The following is a 22,375-nucleotide window of genomic DNA, read 5'->3' on the forward strand; positions in this document are numbered from 1 at the left end:
CCGTACCCATATGCCTAATTTCTCAAAATAGATTGCTCTTAATTTTTGAAGTCTTGAGGATATTAAGTAGCAGTTTTCTGGAATTTTGTTGTTTTTGAGGCAAGATCTTACTGTGTGGCCTTCCCTGGCCTTTTAACTTACAGTGATCCTCTTGCATTGCCTCTAGTGTGCTGGGATGACAGGTGAATGCCACCATGCCTGGCAGCCTCCCTCCCTCTCCCACTTTAAGATGATTAGGCTGGTCTTGAATTCTCAGGTTCAGCTGATCCTCTGTCTTCAGCCTCCCAAGGAGCTGGGAATTCTGTCCCCCTCCTCAACAATGTATCACAGTGTAGCTCAGGCTGGCTTTGAACTCACTATTCTCCTGCCTGAGTGGTGGTTTCAGACATGTGCTACTTACTATACTAGCTTGAAAAAAAATTTTAATTTATTTTTATGTGTATGAGTACTTGCCTGTATGTATGTTTGTGCATCATATGTGTGCAGGTGCCCAGGGTGGTCAAAGAGGGTATTAGATCCCCTGGAACTGGAGATAGAGATGGTTGTGAACCATCATGTGGGTATTGGGAACCAAACCCAAGTCCTCTGTAAGAGTAGCAGGTGTTTTTAACTGCTAAACCATTTCTACAGCCAGCAAATCTGCATTTTAAAGTAATAAAAGCCAACTAAAATTCTGTCTTCCCTTTAAACATTCATTCTCATTGGAAGCCTAAATGTAAAATAGCTTATCAGTGGGTTTTATTTTGAACTCATGATCCTCTAACTGCAGCCTAGTGAGTAGCTGAGATTAGGTATGTGCCTCCATGCCTGGCAGTCCAAAGATATGTGCGTTTTTTGTTTTGTTTTGGCAGTGGTGGAAATTAAATACGAGACTTTTCTCTTGAGAGGTAAATGCTGGCACTGCTGAGCTGTGTCATTAGCCCTGCCTGATAGTTTTAATTATTCCAAGAGGTAGTTGTAGAATTTGGTTTTGGGGGGTGTTTTTTTGTTGTTGTTTTCATTAATTTAACTTTATTCTTAATCCTTAATCATAATGAAAAGATATGGCTATTTCTGATGAACTGCACTACTTGGAGGTCTACTTGACTGATGAATTTGCTAAAGGAAGAAAGGTAGCAGATCTCTATGAACTTGTACAGTACGCTGGAAACATTATTCCAAGGCTGTAAGTAACGTCTTTTATATCCACACCTTCTAGGCTTTGTGTTATAATGAAGTCTCATCTGATGAGCAGTTAGTGCTAGTTTAAAACTCATCTTTGCATTTCTTGCCTTATGTGATATGTTTTTTTTGTTTTAAATCTCTTCTTTGATTTTTAAGACAGCATCCCATTGCTTTGAGTTCAGGATCCTCCTGGCTCAGTCTCCCAAATGCTAGGCACACAGGCACAAGGCACCATAACCAGCTAACATTGACTTTATTTAAAAGAGAGACAGAGCTAAACAGAGAATTCTCAACAGAGGAATATCGAATGGCAGAGAAACACTTAAAGAAATGCTCAACCTCATTAGCCATCAGGGAAATACAAATCTAATGACTCTAAGATTTCACCTTACACCCATCAGAATGGCTAAGATCAAAAACTCAAGAGACAACACATGCTGGAGAGGTTGTGGAGAAAGGGGAACCCTCCTCCACTGCTGGTGGGAATGTAAACTTGTACAACCACTCTGGAAAGCAATCTGGCGCTTTCTCAGACAACTACGAATAGTGCTTCCTCAAGGTCCAGCTATACTACTCCTAGGCATATACCCAAAAGAGTCTCAAGTACACAATAAGGACATTTGCTCAACCATGTTTGTAGCAGCCTTATTTGTAATAGCCAGAAGCTGGAAACAGCCCAGATGCCCCTCAGTGGAGGAATGGATGCACAAATTGTGGTATATCTACACAATGGATCTGGAAAAGATCATCCTGAGTGAGCTATCCCAGAAGCAGAAAGATGCACACGGTATATACTCACTCATATAGACATATAAAATAGGATAAACCTACTAAAATCTGTATAACTAAACAAACTAATCAAGAGGGAGGACTCTTGCTAAAATGCTCAATTCCTATCCAGCAAGGCAAAGAGGCTGGACATCAGAAGAAGAAGAAAAGAGGGAACAAGTCAGGAGCCTGACACAGAGGACCTCTGAAAGGCTCTGCCCTGCAGACTATCAATGCAGATGCTGAGACTTATGGGCAACCTTTGGGCAGAGTACAGGGAATCTTAGTAAAGAAGTGGGAAACAGTAAGATCTGGAGAGGACAGGAACTCCACAAGGAGAGCAACAGAACCAAAAAATCTGAGCACAGGGGTCTTTCCTGAGACTGCTATTCCAACCAAGGACCATGCATGGAGATAACCTAAGACCCCTGCACAGATGTAGCCCATGGCAGTTCAGTGTCCAAGTGAGTTCCACTGTAATAGGAACAGGGACTGTCTCTGACATGGATTGATTGGCCTGCTCTTTAATTACCTCCCCCTGAGGGGGAAGCAGCATTACCAGGCCACAGAAAAAGACAATGCAGCCACTCCTGATGAGACCTAATTGACTAGGATCAGAAGGAAGGAAAAGAAGATCTCCCCTATCAGTGGACTTGGGGAGGGGCATGCATGCAGAGGGTGGAGGAAGGGAGGGATTGGGAAGGGAGGAGGGAGGGAACCACAGGGGGATACAAAGTGAATAAAATGTAATTAATAAAGAATAAAAAAAAGAATAAAAGAGAGACAGATGGTATATACCTGTAACCCCAGTGCTTGGAGGCAGAGGCATTGCTGGGGGCAGCCTGGTTTACATAGCAAGTATCTAACTCAGCAGGGGCTACCACAGTGAGAAAGAGCAGGAGTGTGTATGGGAGAATAAAAAAAAAAAAAAATAGTTTCCACAAACAACCGTGGTCACCATAGTCTAAGAATATTGAAAAGAAAATCCTAGAAGTAATAAGTATTCTAAGTAGCCTGATAAAACTTTTTATTGTTCTACTGGGGGTGTGAATCATGCTTTTGTTGAGCAGTCCTTTAGCCATTTAGTAGCCATCTTGCTTGTTGGAACAATTGTGCTGCTGAGATAGCCTAATACTACCTCAGTTTCACTCATCTTACTTTACTGTGGCTGGCTAGTCAGCTTGACTAATTAATAAACTTTTAAATGTGAGCTGAGTGTGGTGGCACACGCCTTTAATCCCAGCACTCAGGAGGCAGAAGCAAGAGGATCTCTATGTGAGTTCGAGGCCAGCCTGGTCTACAAAGTGAGTCTAGGACAGCCAAGGCTACACAGAGAAATCCTGTCTCGGAGAACCGGAAAAAACAAAACAACAACAAAAAAACCAACCAAACAACAACACAGAACCAGACCAAACAAAAAAAACCTTATAAATGTGTATGGGTAAGGGAAAATAATGGCACATGCTAGCTGAAGCTTCAGTTATCAACTAGCTATCTTGGAAGATATTCTTCATTGGTGAGAGGGCACTGATCACAGGGATCCATCAGCGATACTTTTCTCTCATGTATTTTTTGTAGTTATATTTAAAGTTAGATGATTTTTCTCCCTGTAAAGAATACTGTTTAAGACAACATGGTTTCTGGCTTTATTTAATATGTGTGTAGTGTGTTTGAACACAATAAAGTTTTCATGTATTGTGTCTTTAATCACATGTATTTTTTTACATCCTAGTTATCTATTGATCACAGTTGGAGTCGTATATGTCAAGTCATTTCCTCAGTCTAGGAAAGATATTTTGAAAGATTTGGTAGAAATGTGCCGTGGTGTGCAGCATCCACTAAGGGGTTTGTTTCTTCGAAATTATCTTCTTCAGTGTACCAGGAACATCTTACCTGATGAAGGAGAGCCAACAGAGTAAGTAGTCTTGGTTTAGTTGTAGTGTTTTTCCCCCCAAATAATAAAATGTCTTAAAATCGTAGAAAAGTATACAGAAATAAGAATATGCATGTCAGTAATTTTCCCATTCAATTTCGTGTAGCATTTTCTGTCTAGACTTTCATTGACATATAGAATTAATTCAGGTGTATAGTATGAGGCAAAAGTACTCATATTCAAATACATATTTGGAAAAATTTTTTGAATTAGAATCTGCTTTTTTAAATTTAATATTTATTTTGTTCTGAGATAGGATTTTGCTGTATATCCTTCCCTGGCTGGTACTCACCATGTAGCTCAGGCTGGCCTTGAATTTTCAGCAGCTCTCCTGTGTGCAGACTTTCAAGTGATGTGATTACAGGCATCTAATGTAGTTTATAACATTTTCCCATTACAGTATATAATCTTTGTAAGTATGACTTAAAGGTGTGAACTAGTGGGTAAAAAAAACAAACAAAAATAATTTATAGAGACCACTATTTGTTTTGTGGCCCCCAATCTAGCATTAAAATCCATGCCACACACACACCATCCATAACACTTTTTTCTCACAGCAATGGAGAATGGTCAGTTAGGTATGACGAACTTTTTGTGTCCCTAGATTGAAGAACTAATAGTTTCTTTTTATTTAAAATTGTTAAGGTAATTTTTATAAAGTTGTGCTTGTTTCTTAGTTTCTTTTTTAACCCAGTGACTACACAAGTAATTGAGACTCTGTTATATCATTTTAATAAGCTTCATAGTACAAGATCCAGTAGCTATTAATTTATTCTTAATCCTCTAAGCTGATTTGTCTTTCTCCCAGGATACTTCCCAGAAATACTTGAATTTTGTAGCTTTCCTGCATCAGCTCCTCTCCTGATCTCACTTCCCCCTCTCCCATGGTTCAATCCCCTGCTTTCTCCTCCAACTCTTCTTCCCCTGCCTGGCAGGAAGTCCAGCCCTATTCTCTCTCTTGCTTAGCGATTGGCTGTAAGCTGCTTGCTTGGCGTATCAGGACATTTGGAGAGCAGTGTTTTTACAAATTAAGACAGGAGGTGGTTAGAACAAGGATTGCAACTAGATATGGGGATTCAGAAATCAGCATTTGAATTACATAGTAATTTTATGCCTACATAAAATTATCTGTTTTTTAAATTTCTAAGACAAATCCTAGTTTTTACTATCTGCATCAGTCCTTTTAAAAGTACATTATTATGTGTATGTTTGTGTGCGATGACGGGGGGGGTGTTCCATGGTGTGTATGTATGGAGGTCAGAGGATAACTTTGTGGAGTTGGTTCTTTCCTTGTACCTTTACATGAGTTCTGGGGACCAAATTCAGACCACCAGGCTTGTACAACATGTACCTCTGCCCTCTGAACCACCTCACCAGCCCTCTCTATTCTTTTCCATTCTGAAACAGGTTCTCACTGTATAACTCGTATTTGTCTTGATCATGTAATCCTCCTACCTTTGCATCCCAAATGTCCATATTGCAGGCAAGTGTCACCGTGCCTAGGATCATTTACTTTAAATACTGCTACTACTACTATTACTACTACTAATAATAATACAGTGTTTATCAACAAAGTCCAAAAAAATTTGGTAGTATACAAAAAAGTATAGAAAACAAAAGTACAGAAAAAGACAGAAGTATAGAAAAGTATATACAAACATAAGAAAAACAAAGAAAATATTGAGTAGTATACAAAGGGATGCTGCTATTTTTGCTTTATTATAATTTGACTGAATTTTAAACATTAGGCAGTCAGTAAAATATTTGAAAAAGTAACTTCCTTGTCTTAGAAGATGTAGAAAAATAAAGTCTTTCTTCACAAAGCTCATATTTCATTTGAAGCCAAAATATGCAACAATAAAATGGCAGTTATTAATAAACCCCAAATGTTAATTTTTGGGGTCTTTTGTATTTATTTTTATTTTTGTTTTTAATCAGTTACCTTTTATGGAAATATTTAGCTGTAACTGAATTCTTTATGGTGGGGGCTAGGAAGCAGTCATATTGAGTGCAGTGCCTTCCAGATTGACTCCTCTTCACTGATACTTGTGTCACCACTCATGTTTGAATTCTATGTAGGAAATGCTTAGCTGAAGAGCAATAAGCTGCCAGCAGCATTTAAGCCCTGTGATGCTCCCTTAAAAATGCAGGGTGTTCCCAGATTTGCTTGCCACTGTAAGGACCATGCTAGTGTCTGTACTGTCTCAAGTTTAGCATGTGCTGCCAAATTGAGTGCATCTTTTTGTATATTGATGAGCTTGTGAAAGGGCGAGTCCACTGAGCCCAGACTAGGGGGCTGTGCAAAGTGATTTGCCCCTTGAAATGTACTATGTTCTGCCCTAGTATTTATTTTCTTATGCTAGCATCTGTTCTTGAAATTTAACACTAAGTCAAATGAAGTGAGGTTGAAAGTGCCGCTTTGAAGCATGAGTATTTGTAGAAGTAAGAAGGAAATGAATGGAAAAGTAGTAAATTGATCCTGTCTTGTGTGTAAAGATGTTTCTAACTTTCTCTTGGCAGCGAAGACACGACTGGTGATATCAGTGATTCCATGGATTTTGTACTACTCAACTTTGCAGAAATGAACAAGCTCTGGGTGCGGATGCAGCATCAAGGACATAGCCGAGACAGAGAAAAAAGAGAACGAGAGAGACAAGAACTGAGAATTTTAGTGGGAACAAATTTGGTGCGCCTTAGTCAGTTGGAAGGTGTAAATGTGGAGCGTTACAAACAGGTTCTTTTTTGTTTTCACTCTCTTACATTGTGAGATATAAACTGAAATTTTATTTTAAATGTATTTTTGTTAAATTGGAAAATATTTTAAACTTTTTTTTTTTTTACTAAAAATTATCTAGATAAAAGTCTGTTGTGGTTTAGAGATTCAGTATTGTCAAGATAGCAATCTTTCGAACTCGAACTATACATTCAGTACAGTCCCAGTCGTATCCACCTCTGTATAAACTAAAAAACTGATCCTAAAATATGTGAGAAAGAGCAAAGGACCTATAACCAGTTTGCATATTTAATAACAAGTTAATTTTTAAGGTTGAGCATTGACGTGGATGAGAGCAATATAGAATATGGTTTTCAAGTTCAGTGTATTGCTGGAGGAGTAGTTTGGGATTTTCAAAATGATTTTTAACTTAATGTTTTGTTTTTGTTTTTTTTTTTCTTTTTCTTTGCTATTTTTAGATTGTTCTAACAGGCATTTTGGAGCAAGTTGTGAATTGTAGAGATGCTTTGGCTCAAGAGTATCTCATGGAGTGTATTATTCAGGTAAGTAAGAACATTAATTTCTTAAAAAGACCTTTATTAATTTTCATTGTTTTGAAAAAAAGAAATCTTAGGCACAGTGTGGAGGCACATGCCTGTAGTACCAGCCACTTAAGAGGGTGAAGCCCTGAATTTAAGATCAACCAAGGCATTGTGTCTAGAGTATGCCTCAGAAGAAAAAAAAAATCTTAGGAAAAAAGTTTTTTTCCGAATAAAAAAAACTTCCTTTAGAATTTTCACTTCTTAAACTTGCTCTTTGTACTAATAATCTGTTTTGTTTTGTTGTTTTGAAACTGTAGGAAAATAATCTTGAGTTTTCTAAGTCTTATTATTTGTATGCTGGAAATGGAGTATTTTGGTTTTGATTTTAATTACCTAAGATTAAATTATTTTTTCTATAAATAATATTTTTAAAAAAGATTCATTTATTTTTTATACAGCATTCTGTTTGCATGTGTGCCTGTGCACCAAAAGAGGGCACCAGATGTTAGTATAGATGGTTATGAGCCACCGTGTGGTTACTGGGAATTGCACTTAGAACTTTGGACGAACAGCCAGTGTTTTTAACCTCTGAGTCATCTCTCCAGCCCAAATAATGACTTTATATACCATTCATAAGATGGGAATATTTTATGAAGTTTTTTTCTCTGTCTTTCAGGTTTTTCCTGATGAGTTCCATCTTCAGACTTTGAATCCTTTTCTTAGAGCTTGTGCTGAATTACACCAAAATGTAAATGTGAAAAACATAATCATTGCTTTAATTGACAGGTAAGGCTGTTCAACACTGGAAGATAAATGCTTTGAAATGTAAATAAGAATCATTGATTTCTGTTATTCCTTTGAGAATTGGTTTTAATGTAATTTTGCTATAAATAATTTAGCACTCAATATTTAGTTAGTGTTTACCTGACTTAAGTGTGAAAGCTTAACTTTTTGAAGGCCTGTGGAGATGATTTTTTTTTCTAAGTTTTTTGATGTATCCCAGGCTGCATCAAACTCACTATGTAATTGAGGATGACCCTAACTCTGATTCTCTTGTCTTTTTTTTTTTTTTTCCCTTTTTGGTTTTTTGAAACGGGGTTTCTCTGTGTAGCCTTGGCTGTCCTAGACTCTGTAGACCAGGCTGACCCAAACTCGCAGCAATGTGCCTGACTCTGCCTCCTGTACTGGGATTCCAGGTGATTCTCTTGTCTTAATTCAAGTGCTAAGATTAGACATGAGTCACCATACCTGGTTTACAATGAGTATCTTCAATCTGTTTAACTGGTATGTGTAGACACTATAGTATATAGCTTTCCTTGAACCTTAGAAATCGAAAGAACAAAATTTCTCACAGTTATGTAAGTTATGTTTTAGTGGTGACTTTCTTGATTTATTTTCTTAAAGTGTCAACAACATATGATTAAGAATGCTCAAGTAGGGCTGGAGTAGGGCTCAGTGGTTAAGAGCACTGTCTGCTCTTCCAGAGATTCTGAGTTCAATTCCCAGCAACCACCACATGGTGACTCACAACCATCTATACCCTCTACTGCCCTCTTCTGTCGTGCAGGTGCACATGCAGATAGAGCACTGATGTGCATAAAATAAATAAAATCTTAAAAAAAAATAAGTTAAAAAAAAAGAATGCTCAAGTAATCATTCTGCTATCCCATTATAATAAAGAAGAGTTCTTAAGAATCCCCTTTTTAATAAATCTCCTTTAAGTATAGTTTTTTTTAGCCATTGGTCTTAGTTGATTTTTAAAAATGTAAAAATTGGGAATAGCTCAGCAATTAAAAGCACATACTACTCCAGAAGATGATCAGTTCCCAGCACCCACACTGGGTGCCTCACAATTGGCTGAGACTCCAGTTCTAGGGTACCCAACACCCCCTTCTGGATTCCATAGACACTTGCATTTACACACTTGCATTCTCAGATTTAAAAATAAAACCTTTTTTTTTTAAATGTGTGTGTAGATGTATAAATACATGTATGTATAACTTGGCTTTTGATAAAGTCTATAGTGAATGACTGCTTGGTAGCCCTGCAACATGATAAATAAGTACATAATCTATCCTGCTTGTGAACATATATCATTATGAAATCAGAAATAACACCAGAGATTTATTTTAGTGCTTTCTGGGCACTCAAGATGTTGAAGTGAGGGCATGGTGAGTTCTCTGGGTCTTCAAGTAGGAGCTGTGATCAGTGCCACAGACAATACAGGAGCCAAAAATTTGTATATCATCTCCGTGACATACAAGGGAATCAAGGGATGGCTGAACAGACTTTGTACTGCTGTTGTGGGTGACATGGTGATGGCCACAGTTAAGAAAGGCAAACTGGAACTAAGGAAAATGCTCCATCCAGCAGTAGTAATTTGACAACGAAAGTCATATGGAAGAAAAGATGGTGTGCTTGTTTATTTTTAAGATAATGCAGGGGTCATGTAAACAGTAAAGGGGAGATGAAAGGTTCTGCTACTCAGGTCCGATTACAACAGAGTGTGCAGACTTGTGGCCCAGGATTGCATGCAATGTAGGCAGCATTGCGTGATTCTCCAGTGCGTTTGTAAAATAGATTCATTAAAATGTCTTTGCTACAAAACAAAACAAAACAAAAATAGATTTATTTTAGCAAACATTTTTATTTTATTTTTTGTTATGTTTTTAAGCTATCTAAATTATTAGCTTTAAGGTCTAGGAATTAATAATGCGAAGGTCTCCAGGTTGTCCTGGACAGCATACATTGCTTGCTTAAAGAAAGCTGCTTAACATGATTTTCCTGTGTAGGAATAATGTCATTTGACAATCCCAGTCAGTGGTGTTTTTTTTCTGCATAATAGAATGTGGTTGCAGTTCTGATCTTGACAGATAATCCAACGGACATAATTTTGAATAGCTTATGATGTAGGTTAACTTCCTTTATTTCTAGTTGTTCTGTATAGTACTGGGAACTGAACTTGAGTTCTCTGCAACAGTAGTAAGTATTTACTCTTACTACTGAGCTATCTCTACAGCCCCTAAAGATCATTTATTTAATCTGGCTGTGGTAGCACATGACTGTAACTCTAGCACTTGGCTAGTAGAGATAAGAGTACTGTGAATTCTAGGCTAGTGAATAAATAAGCAAAAATGATTGCCAGTAGAATAAGGCATCATTAACAAACTTTAGTTAAAAGAAATTGAAAAAATATTCATACATTGTTGCTCTTGTTTTAAAAATCATTCTTAATGTTCTAAGAAATAAACTCAGAAAATACAGAAAAGCAATGAAATAATGATTCCTCTGCTCATATCGCTGTGTCTTTTTTTATGTTTTCTTTTTTAGATTAGCTTTATTTGCTCATCGTGAAGATGGACCTGGAATTCCAGCTGAGATTAAACTTTTTGACATATTTTCACAACAGGTGGCTACAGTAATACAGGTTTGTGTAACATTCCCTAAGTTCTCAACTTTGAAACTTATGTTGGTATATCCTTTTGTAATTGTTTAAAATAAATTAATTTTTATTTTCTAAACATTGCAGTCCAGACAAGACATGCCATCAGAGGATGTTGTATCTTTACAAGTCTCTCTCATTAATCTTGCTATGAAATGTTACCCTGATCGCGTGGACTACGTTGATAAAGTTCTAGAAACAACAGTGGAGATATTTAATAAGCTTAACCTTGAACAGTAAGTCAAAGTTATACTTAAAATTTTAAACTACATTTATTTATTGAGGAGGGGGTAGAAAATACATGCAGAGGGCAGAGAAAAACTTGCTGTAGTTGTTTGTCTCTCCTTCCAAGCAGTCCTGTGGGTAGAACTCCGGTTGCTAGGCTTAGCGGCAAGTGTCTTGACAGTTGCACCATCTCAGCTACCCCAAAGCTACAACTTCGAAAAAAAATCCTTAGCACTGTTTGTTTTTCCTTTCTTAGTTGTTCTTTGAAACGTTAGCATTTGTCCTGTTTAAAATATATCTTTGATTGTCCTGTGTGGTCCTCAACAGGGTGGAAAGGTTTGCAGCTGCTTACTTGGTTGTGTACCATCATGAAGTAGTGAGTGGCCGGTAAGGCCTGTAAGCAGTCTTCAGAGCTCAGTGTCTCCATTCAGATCCCTTCCTGTGTGAGAATGGGCTATTTTTTGTGTTATTTTGTCTTTACCATTTTATTTTGTATGTATAAGTGTTTTGCCTCAGTGTATGTGTATGTATGTGTGTGTATATATATTGTGTATGTACCAACTCCTTGGAACTGGAGTTGGAGACAGTTATGAGGCACCATGTGGATGTTGGAAACTAAACCTGGGTCTTTTTTAAGAACAGCCAGTGCTCATAACCTTTTGAGCCATCTCTTTAGCCTCAGGAATGAGCCAGTTTTTAAACTAGTAGGGAAACAGCATCAAGCAGTTACTCCCCCGTGCCTCTCCCCCTCCCCCAACAGAAAAAAATTTCCTGCAGATGAGTAAATTGTGAAAAATAACAGCACATGTATATTTAGGTTGAAAAATTAGGGATATATATATATTTAAAGTATAACAAATTAATTTAAATAGTTTTCTTATTTGAGCCTTGGTTTTGATACTATTAGGGGAAGAATAATGTTCCCTAATGGATGCTTCTTCAGTCATACTGTCCTAAACCTGCGATCCCCTATAGGAATGTCTTTGGACAATTTTTTTTTTTTTAAGACATGATTTCTCTGTGTAGCCTTAGCTGTCCTGAACTCTGTAGACCAGGCTGGCCGCAAACTCAGAACTTAGAGATCTACCTGCCTCTGCCTCCTAGAGTGCTGGAATTGAAGGCGTGCACTGCTACCATCCAGCTTCACTTTGGGCAATTTTGATGCTGTTACCTTTTTCGAAGAGTTGCCTCTTTAGCCCTTAGTTAGGCTTCCTGCTCTTATTTAAGTTATTTGTAGTTTTGAGCTGTTAATGTACTATTTATTTTTTTCTTTTCTGTTTTCCACCCATTGGTTCAAACACATCAGGAAAATTTCTTTTCCCTTTACCACCTTTTATTATGTTTTGTCTTTTAGTCATTCCGGTGTGTGTGTGTGTGTGTGTGTGTGTGTGTGTGTGTGTGTGTGTGTGAACTGAAAAATAGTCCCCACCTTTAAAATTAAGTAATGTGCCTGTATTTCTCTTACCCCCCCTAAATGAGCTTTAAAGTAAAAGAAAATAAAATAACTAGAAATCCCAGTGTCTGAAGGTCTTGTAAATGGTAAAATATCTCTCAGCTTCCAGAGAATGCTCTTTTACAAGATGCTTCCTTAAATTCAACTTGTTCTCCCTCAGTCACCAGATACAAATTTTCTTCTGGATGGTTTTTGCATGGATTTTTCTCCTACTTACCTTCCTCATGAATGCATAATACTTGCTGGCTATCCAAGGAATCAAAGTATCCCTTAAAACAATTTTTTGAAAAACACCAAATTGTAGACAGTTACCTTAATTGTCCTTAAACAAACTACTGTTTGCTAACTGGAAGCTATTATCAATAGAACTGTAGTGGATAAAGAAGTATGTATGTTTAAATAGGCATTTTTCCTCCTTTTCATTTGTTTTGGCTTTGTTTTTTCTTTTAAGATAAAATCTTGCCATGTAGCCCAGGGTACATGTTCAGAACTTCCATTATCCTCCTAAGTGCTAGAATTATAGAAGTGGGCCAGGCCTGTCTATATTTATCTTGAGAGGAGGTCGCTTTGAAATAGAAGAGATAGAGTATATTATTTTTTCAATTCATTTGATGAGTAAATGAAGATTTTTTTTTTTAACTTTTTATTGGTTCTTTGTGTATTTCACATCATGCCTCCCAATTCCACTCATCTCTCCCACCTCTTAGACTGGCCCTCTACCTTTTCAACCTCCTCCCCTCCCAACAGAGGAAAAAAAAAATCTCATTGTGAAAGCTGAAGTATGTCACAGTGTGTCCCACAGTGTGTCCATAAGTCTTTGTTTGCAAATGTTTATTGTAATGAGGCCTCTGGCTTCTGCTGCTCCAGCAGTACTGGAACCTCACTGGGACTGCTTTTGAATATCCTGCTGTTGCCCTTTGTCATGAAGATCCTGTAGTATTGGATCTGTAAGACCAGCCCCTTCATGCACTCCAACAGTTCATCAGTGGGGTAGATTTTAGAATTGGTCAATTCAAAGCTCTGGATTTGGGCCTGAGAGGTATCTGAGCTGGTCATTCCACATGCTCCCACACTCTCTAGTTTTTGGAGCTGGCTCACCAGCAGCACCTCCCCCACCCCCAACCCCTACAACCAGGATCAGTTCTACCCTGGTGCCCAGGTGAAGTGCAGGGCCCACTTTCCCAACTGTTGCAGCTGGTGAGGGACATAACCAGTTCTTCCATTCTCATAACTCTGGGGCCAGCTTTCCCACCTGACATAGATGGTAAATGAAATTTTAGATATGTGAAACAAGTGCTATGTGTTTGTATAAAAGATTAATTTTATTCATGAAAGGGTTGCTGTTTTTCTCTTTGTAGTATTGCTACCAGTAGTGCAGTTTCAAAGGAGCTTACCAGACTTTTGAAGATACCTGTTGATACTTACAACAATATCTTAACAGTCTTAAAATTAAAGCATTTCCACCCACTTTTTGAGTACTTTGACTACGAGTCCAGAAAGAGCATGAGCTGTTATGTGCTTAGTAATGTTCTGGATTATAACACAGAAATCGTCTCTCAGGACCAGGTAAGAGAATAGAGAAAAGAGGATATGGTTGGTTAGATTTTAGACATTGAGCCCTAGACACTGGTGATAATGGGTAGGCAATATAATAATAAATAGCTTACTTGTTATAGAAGTTAAGAGACTAGAGATGTATGTAGAATTATTAAGCACCTCTGATTTCACCAAAAGGAGAATAAGCACATTGATTAGCGCTTGGTATATCTCTGTTGAGATTTTTGTCCATAAATGTACACACTGACCTGTCAAGTTTCTTTTCAGCGCCTCTGGAACAATCCCCACCACCCCCCACACACACCTTTTTTTAGTTTAAAAATTTCAGTTCAATTATTGCTGCCTGTATGTGAATGGGTGGAGGGTCATCTGGAGTGTGAGCAACCTACCAGTGGCCATACCCCATAGAAAGAGACTCTCCCTCCTTCAGCAGCCAGTATTTGCCAATAGCTCCTCAGCTAGGGATGGATCCTTGGGAACTTCCTCCCTATCCAGTGTAAATGTTGAAATAAATGTTGAATAGCTTGATCTTGGGCAGGCATTCACAGCAGGTTTTTTTGTTGTTTTTTTTTGTTTGTTTGTTTGTTTGTTTGTTTGCAGTAGTCTTTGACATCTGGCACTTAAAATCTTTTCCCTCTTCAGTATTCCTTGAGCCATGTCAGGGAGGAGGTGTGATAAAGACATTTTATTTAGGTCTTAAATTCCATAGTTATTTATCTTCTACCCTTTGAGTTGTATGACTGTGCTATACACTGTAAAACAAAGCAAACAAGCAAAAAAACAAACAAAAAAAAACAAAAACAAAAACAACAGAAAAACATCTTTGATAAGGAAAGAAGAGCTGTAATAATCTATGGGTAGAAGGGTAAGTATTTAGAAGGCAGTTTGATACTATGTCCATTTAGCAAAATAATAGTAGGTTCTGTCCTAGGCCTCTTACTTCATAATCCTTGGGTTCTTTGTCAGGTTACAGTACCAGGCATGGTTCCACCCTGTGGAACAAACCTTAAGTCCAAGCAGAAAGCTATTGCTTATTCCCATAACATCTTATTCCACTGTTGTACAGAGGGACTAATCTTGCCAAACTGGTTGTTATTGTAGCTTAAAAGGTTTACAGCTGGGTGAGACTATCATGCCAACTTTTTTACAAAAAACTGAATTATTTTGCTGGTGCTGTTCCAAAATGTGTACACTTATAAACTGTTACCTTTTTGTCGATGGTTTCATGCTAATATTTTCTGTTGTCCATGTTGCAGGTAGATTCTATAATGAACTTAGTGTCCACGTTGATTCAGGATCAGCCAGACCAACCTGTAGAAGACCCTGATCCAGAGGACTTTGCTGATGAACAGAGCCTTGTCGGCCGATTCATCCATCTCCTCCGTTCTGATGATCCTGATCAGCAGTACTTGGTATGAGCTTTCTCTTACTATAACCTTTTATTACCCATAATGAGCAAAAAAGTGTTTAAATGGCTTAAGGCAGCTTTTACCTTTGTTTAAGGTGTTGAAAAACTTGCTGCTGAATTAAAGTTCAGAGCCTCCATAGACTAAAGAAAACTTATTTACTTACTTAGTTTTTTTGAGGCATGTTCTTACTGTGGCCAAGTTGGCCTTAAAATAATGATCCTGCTGCCTTAGCTTCCCAAGTGCTGGGATTTTAGGTATATGCCACTGTACCCAGCTGGGGTTTTATTTTTATGTAAATGAGTAAACTGTTGGAGCTTGTGAGAAACAAGTCAACTATTTCAGCTTCTTTTGAAAACCTGAGAATTGCAGAAAAGCTTGCCGTCCTTTAGTTAGATATTCCATAATTATTCTGTGTTCTGCTTCTTTTTCAGTAGCATATTGCTTTTAGAATGTTTAGTTGTGGGCTGGAGAGATGGCTCAGTGGTTAAGAGCACTGTCTGCTCTTCTAAAGGACCTGGATTCAATTCTCAGCACCCACATGGCAGCTTACAACTGTCTGTACCACCAATTCCAAGGGATCTGACACCTTCACACATAAAATAAAATTAAATAAATTACTAAAAATTAAAAAAAAAGAATGTTTAGTTGCTTATAGTAAACTTCATGAGACAGAGTGTGATATGATAGATGAGAAGGTATGGAGGACTTTAAAGTTTAGTGTGCTTTCCCCTTAACATTTTTTCTTATAATCAGACAGATTTCTCTTTTATCATAGTCCTCAATTAATCTTTACAAAATGAAAATTTAAATGTGGCTTAAGTAGTACGTTGCCATCTGATAGTAGATAATCAAGAGGCTGATTTCTTGTAGTAGAGTGATAGCCTTGGATTTGGTTTGGGGAGAGAGTTTTTAAGCACTATGTGATCAAAACTGTGAATGCTGAAGTATTTTAAGTGTGTGTGTATGTGTGTGAGAGAGAGAGAGAGAGAGAGAGAGAATTGCTTTCATTTTCTGTTGCATGCTACTTGTGATAGCATTTGTGGCTGATTGGTTATACTTGTGTGCTTCCATATTAAAGAAATCCACAAGACCCAAATATATTGCATAATGTGTTTTACATATTATGTATGTTTATCTCATAAATTCTTTGATTATCCTCTTTAGTGTGCATATTAGCATGTTTATATAGGTGCACCTGAAGGTCAGAGGTCAGCATCAAGTGTCTTCCTCAGGTGCTCTCCATTTTATTTTTCTAGGCAGGGTTCCTCAATGAGCTCCATGGAGTTACCTGCTTCTGCCTTCCCAATGCTGGGATTGCATTCTCACGGCTACATCTACCCTTTTTCGTACATTGTTGGGGATCTGAACTTAGGTCCTCATGCTTGTGCAAGAAGCATGTTACTGACTGAACCATCTGTCCAGTTCTTTGGATTTGTTTGTTTGTTTGTTTGTTTGTTTGTCTTTCTTTCTTTCTTTCTTTCTTTCTTTCTCTCTCTCTCTCTTTCTCTTTTTTCTCTTTTTCTCTCTCTCTTCTTTCTTTCTCTCTTTCTCCCTCTCTCTTTCTTTCTTTCTTTCTTTCTTTCTTTCTTTCTTTCTTCCCTTCCCCCCCCAAACCATCCATATATTTGTTTCACAAGGCTCTTTTAAATGTATTGGTATTTTTCTTAATTTAAATGGGCTTAGAAAGGTTGATCTATTTATAAGGATAAAAAAAATTAAGTTTATAGGAAAAAGTAAAAGATAGGAGTTTAGACAACCTCTAACAATTAGAGCATGCTTTATTTAATGCCAGAAAGGTGGCTTCTCTAATTCTAGCCAACTAGTCAGGGCATAGGACCCAGTCACTCACTCAGTGATCAGAGTTCAAGAGATACAGATTACATGCCTTAGGTTTAGGGTTTCTGAAGGATAGGGAAGGAAGAAAGGGGAGTTCAGCTGTTTTGCTGAGATAACCTTTTTTTGTGGTTTGTTCTGCTTTTTTGTTTGTTTGTTTTTGAGGCTGTAGAACCTGTTACCTCTTTCTGCAACCACAGGGTGTCTGAGGCAGCTACTTTGCTTCTGCAGTTCCCAAATAACTGGCTTCCTGGAGCACTGAGCTCAGTTGAAGGCCTTGGCTTCATGCATGTTTTCTCATAATGGCCACTACTTTCTGAGCACATACCTTGTACATGGTATTGACTGCACAATTGAAACTTTGTGCCATTTAATCTTTCCAGATTAAATGCTGATTTAATCTTTCCAGATTAAATGCTGCCTCATTTCTCAAGTGAAATTTGTGCTAAGAGGAGGGCAGTTGAATGAAACTAATTCTTGAACTATGTAACACAGACATCAGACATCTATTCACTCCTGTAGGGAACACATGACAGACCCAAATAATGATTCTGCCAATGTCCAATTTGGCTAACCAGTGAATTTATTGGGAGTACTTTCAGGAGTATGGGCAGGGTAGGGTTGCTCACAGGAACAGGGCTGTCTCAAAGGCAGTGGCATAATTGAAGGGAGGGGCCTTTGTTAGTCTGTAAGTTTCAGCTGTCTGGCGCTTGTAAGGTTATTTACTTCCTGAATCTTAGGAGCTTCCCTCCAGGATGGAATGTTTCAACAGATTTCCTATACAGCAGCAATAAAGAATAGAGAATACTAGAATCTGCTTTTACATGTGAGTCTGATTTGCTTTGTCAGCCTGCATTCTTTATCAACAAAGTATAGTTTGTACACGTGAAAAAAAAAACATTTATCTGCTCTTGACTACTTACCTAAGGCTAGTTATACAGCCTTACTCCTGTCAAATGTGTAACTCAGTGAAACCTGCTCTCACAAAATGGGGATTAAAACTATCATGTAATTTTGTAAACAACTAACTATAGTGTGGAAAAATAATTTCTAAATTTTTTTTGTCAGATTTTGAATACAGCACGAAAACATTTTGGAGCTGGTGGAAATCAACGGATTCGTTTCACACTGCCACCTTTGGTATTTGCAGCTTACCAGTTGGCTTTTCGATACAAAGAGAATTCTCAAGTGGTGGGTGTACTTTGAGATATGTCACTGTATTTTTCCTTTTTTCTTACTGTATCTTTTAAGTTGTAGAAAAGCTCAGGTACACACAAAAATAAGTGATACTGGTATCAGATCCCATTTTTAGGAATTCCTGATTCATTCACTACTCACCCTTTGCTGTTCTAACTGACACTGGTGATCCACACACTGGCTGAGAAATCACATAATAGCGCTTGGAAATATGCAGCCAAATTAGTTCGAGTTGATACTAAACCTTTTCCTTGGGGTCTAAATAAGTTTAACTTTGCCTAGTGATAAGGTCCACTTCTCAGAAAAGCTTGCAATTGAATAGTGTTATGAATTGTGTACAACTTCTCTGTGAGTTTATTTCTTTAAAGCAGAATCATGGCTGTGTTCAGTGGCATAATTTTTAAGAAATTTCACATACATGAAGGTTGAACATCCAGGTTTATGTTAGGAATAAAGCTCAGTAAACTTAATTTTCTAATAATTTTAACAACTTTTATTACTTATTTTTTATTTTTTTAATTACTTTTTTCTTACTAGCTTGCATACCAGGTTTTTGTTAAGATAGCCTCTGTCCTGTTTTCCAGCATTTTATGACTAGATATTTGCCTCTACAACAATAAAAGTAGTCATATTATGAAGCTATAATGATCAAAATGGTATCACACTAATAGAAATACATGTAAATAGATCAGTGCAACTGAGGAGTGATCCTGAAAACCGAGCGTGTATGAGGACCTTTTTTTTTTTTTTCCGCTTTTGTTTTTTTTTTTGTTTGTTTGTTTGGTTTTGGTTTTTCAAAATAAGGTTTCTCTGTGTGGATCATGCTAGCCTTAAACCCAGATCTGCTTGCCCGCCTTTTCCTCCCAAGTGCTGGGGATTAAAGAGGTATGCCACCAAGGCCCAGCTAATAGATTGGCTTCTTTTGATCCATATTCAATGTCAGAAACACAAGGGGAAAGGGACAATTTTTAATAAATGGGCATAGGAAACCTGGATGTCCACTTTTAACAGAATGGAATTGTATCTTTATCTGGTAACACACACAAAAATGAACTCAGTGGATTAAGGAACCAAACCTTGGTCTTGTCATTAATTTTTTTTTTAAGGTGGGAATACTGAAAACATAGGCAACAAAAGCAAAAGTAGGCAGTTTGTATAAAACTAAAAAGTTATGCACAGCAAAGGAAACAACAGTACAATGAGAGAGTATATGAAATGGAAACAAAACTTGTAAAGAATACATTTGATAAGGGATTAAATCCAAAACAAGGAATCCTGAGCTGGAGAAATGGCTCAGTGGTTAAAAGTGCTTATTGATATTGCAGAATTCCTAGGTTTGATAACTAGAATCCACATGGTAGCTTAAAATTATCTTTAACTCCAGTTTTGAGTTGTCATCTCCTTCTGACCCCCATGAGCACCAAGCATGTAAACAGTGTACTTACATACATGCAGACAAAGCAGTTATATACATAAAATAAAATCTAACACCCATAAAACAAAATAAAGAACTCAGTTCAGTAGTAAGAAAATAAATAACTTGATCTAAAAATGGGCAAAGGAAGCCAGCCTGGGCTACAGAATGAAATTCTGTCTCCAAAAACAACAAATAAACAAAAAGGACAAAGGACCTGAGTATAAAGTTTTCTAAGCACATACAGATGATAGATGGGTCTCAGAAAAGATGCTAACTATCATGAATCATAGAGGAAATGCAAGAAATGTGGCAGGCACCATCCTGACAAAGTGACACAGTGCAAGAAGCCAAGGACTATCTTCTTGTAGCCCAGGGAAATAGGCGTTATGACAGGAAACAGTGGCTATGGGTGGCATATTAAGTTTGTTTTCTGCAAAAAGGCTAAAACTACAAAGAAGACTGTGCTCAGACTCGAGTGTGTTGAGTCCAAATGCAGATCTAAGAAAATGCTGACTATTAAGAGATGCAAACATTTTGAACTGGGTGGTGATAAGAGAAAGGGCCAAGTGATCCAGTTCTAAAGAGATTTTGTTATGAAGACAATAAAAACATGAGCTTATTCGCCTCAAAAAATTAAAAAAAGAATAATATAATAGTGGTAGAAATGTGAACTACTACTACATTTTTAGTAAACTGCCAATGTGTAACTCTAGTGTTAAATTACACTTTAGTGTAATTCCTCTTCTAAGATTTTACACTAAGAAATAATCAGGGAAGTTTTTTAAACTTAGCTACATTTTTTATTATTGTGTACATGATTGATTGGAGCACCCTCATGCTCTTGGTGCATGTGGAGAGTGAACAACAGTTTAGGGAGTCACTTCTTTCCCTCTGCCTTTGTGTTCCAGGATTATATGGCAAGTGCTTGTACTTTCTGAGCATAGCGTTGGGCACAATATTAGGATCTTAATAAAGCTTTGTATATACTGACCATTCGGCATGTTTTTTGCAGATGCTTTCTAAAGGGGAACAGTGTATTCAATTATATTATAAATTAGTTGATGGAATATTTTTGTTAAAATAATATTAAATAACACTATTATAGGGGAGGAGGGGAGATACAGGGGAATACAAAGTAAATAAACTAATTAAATAAACTAATTAATAAATAATAAAAAAGATTTATTTAAAAAAATAAAAAAGTCAAAACTTATTTTGACAAGAAGTTGCATAAAAATTGTTTGCAGTATGAATCCAGTTTTGACATTTTTTTCCAGCAATCTGCTTTAAAGCCAATAAAACACAAAACTGTACGCAGATATCTCTGCTATATTTACATAGAAAAAAAGTGGACAGGAAGACTTTAGCAACTATATTACCAGGATTTTGTTTTCTAAATTATCTTGTGTTATTTTCCTCAACTTAGGGATGTGTTGTTTTTCTGATGAGAAAAATACATAGATCTCTATAAATTACAGAAGCAGAATCTTTAGATAGGTTTAGGTTTTAAGGAAACATCCTGTTTGGTTTACATCTATGTTCCATAAATGACGGAGAAGAAAAATGAACAAAAAACTGAACTCAACTTCAGTCTTTTGCTTAGAGCCTTTATTAGAAATTTTAAGTAAAATGAACAAATTACTCTTGAACTTGATAATGTTTTTCCTTTTTCAGGATGATAAGTGGGAAAAGAAATGCCAGAAGATTTTTTCATTTGCTCACCAGACTATTAGTGCTTTGATCAAAGCTGAGCTGGCTGAATTGCCACTGAGACTTTTTCTTCAAGGAGCGCTAGCTGCTGGAGAAATTGGCTTTGAAAATCATGAAACAGTAGCATATGAATTTATGTCCCAGGTGAGCTTTGTCTTCCTTCTTTGGTCTAGTTTGTTGGGTTCAGTCACTGGTCCATTAGTTTTGAGGTAATGCATTTGGTGTTACTAGTTTACTTTTCTTTCTTTTTTTTTTTTTTTTTGAAGGTCACATTGTGTAGACCTGGCTGATCTAGACCTCAGAGAGACTCACCTGCCTCTGCCTCCTAAATGCTGGGATTAAAGGTGTTCGTGTCTATGCCTGTCCCTCTTCTTTATCTTTTAATATGTAACTGACCACGTGGGAACCTTTTCATATGGTAGTCATGTGTAGTGCCTGTGTAGAGCAACAAAATTGTTGAGTTGCTAGGAACAGAAGAAATCCAAGATTTGCTGGTAGGTAGTGGTGAAAATGTTTCAAGAACAAAACGTTCCTGTGGTTGGTTCAGTTGAGGAGTGTCAGCTCAACAAAGTTGTAATAGGTTTCTTACTTGTAACCTGTTAGCAGCCTCCCATCTTGGCTGTAGCTAATGCCTCTTCACTGGAAGGTACAGCTTATGCCTTTTACTGATGTGAAAGTACTCAGACCATCTCACAGAATGGGGTTTGGAAGAATTTCGGAAAATGCTCCTGTTGATGGTTCCTGAGTAGTCTTTGTTCTATGTCTACCAGGCATTTTCTCTATATGAAGATGAAATCAGTGATTCTAAAGCACAGCTGGCTGCTATCACGTTGATCATTGGTACATTTGAGAGGATGAAGTGCTTCAGTGAAGAGAATCATGAACCCTTGAGAACTCAGTGTGCACTTGCTGCATCAAAACTTCTGAAAAAACCAGATCAGGGCCGAGCTGTGAGCACATGCGCACATCTCTTTTGGTCTGGCCGAAACACAGACAAAAACGGGGAGGAGGT

At 37.4% G+C, this 22,375-nt stretch overlaps 1 protein-coding gene across 1 annotated transcript in view; it reads left to right on the plus strand.

Moving 5' to 3' along the window:
• Window positions 1-22,375, plus strand: part of Vps35 (VPS35 retromer complex component) — a 34,357-nt gene that overhangs the window by 9,278 nt on the left and 2,704 nt on the right. Inside the window, exons 4-15 of the mRNA XM_021644687.2 lie at window positions 1,042-1,165; window positions 3,665-3,847; window positions 6,386-6,599; window positions 7,058-7,141; window positions 7,797-7,906; window positions 10,451-10,547; window positions 10,650-10,798; window positions 13,599-13,806; window positions 15,054-15,209; window positions 18,108-18,230; window positions 21,328-21,507; window positions 22,134-22,373. Of these exons, the coding sequence (XP_021500362.1) occupies window positions 1,042-1,165; window positions 3,665-3,847; window positions 6,386-6,599; window positions 7,058-7,141; window positions 7,797-7,906; window positions 10,451-10,547; window positions 10,650-10,798; window positions 13,599-13,806; window positions 15,054-15,209; window positions 18,108-18,230; window positions 21,328-21,507; window positions 22,134-22,373 (1,868 nt within the window). The remainder of the gene's footprint in view (window positions 1-1,041; window positions 1,166-3,664; window positions 3,848-6,385; window positions 6,600-7,057; window positions 7,142-7,796; window positions 7,907-10,450; window positions 10,548-10,649; window positions 10,799-13,598; window positions 13,807-15,053; window positions 15,210-18,107; window positions 18,231-21,327; window positions 21,508-22,133; window positions 22,374-22,375) is intronic.

The sequence above is a fragment of the Meriones unguiculatus genome, chromosome 10, assembly GCF_030254825.1.
Source record: "Meriones unguiculatus strain TT.TT164.6M chromosome 10, Bangor_MerUng_6.1, whole genome shotgun sequence".
Lineage (NCBI taxonomy): Eukaryota > Metazoa > Chordata > Mammalia > Rodentia > Muridae > Meriones > Meriones unguiculatus.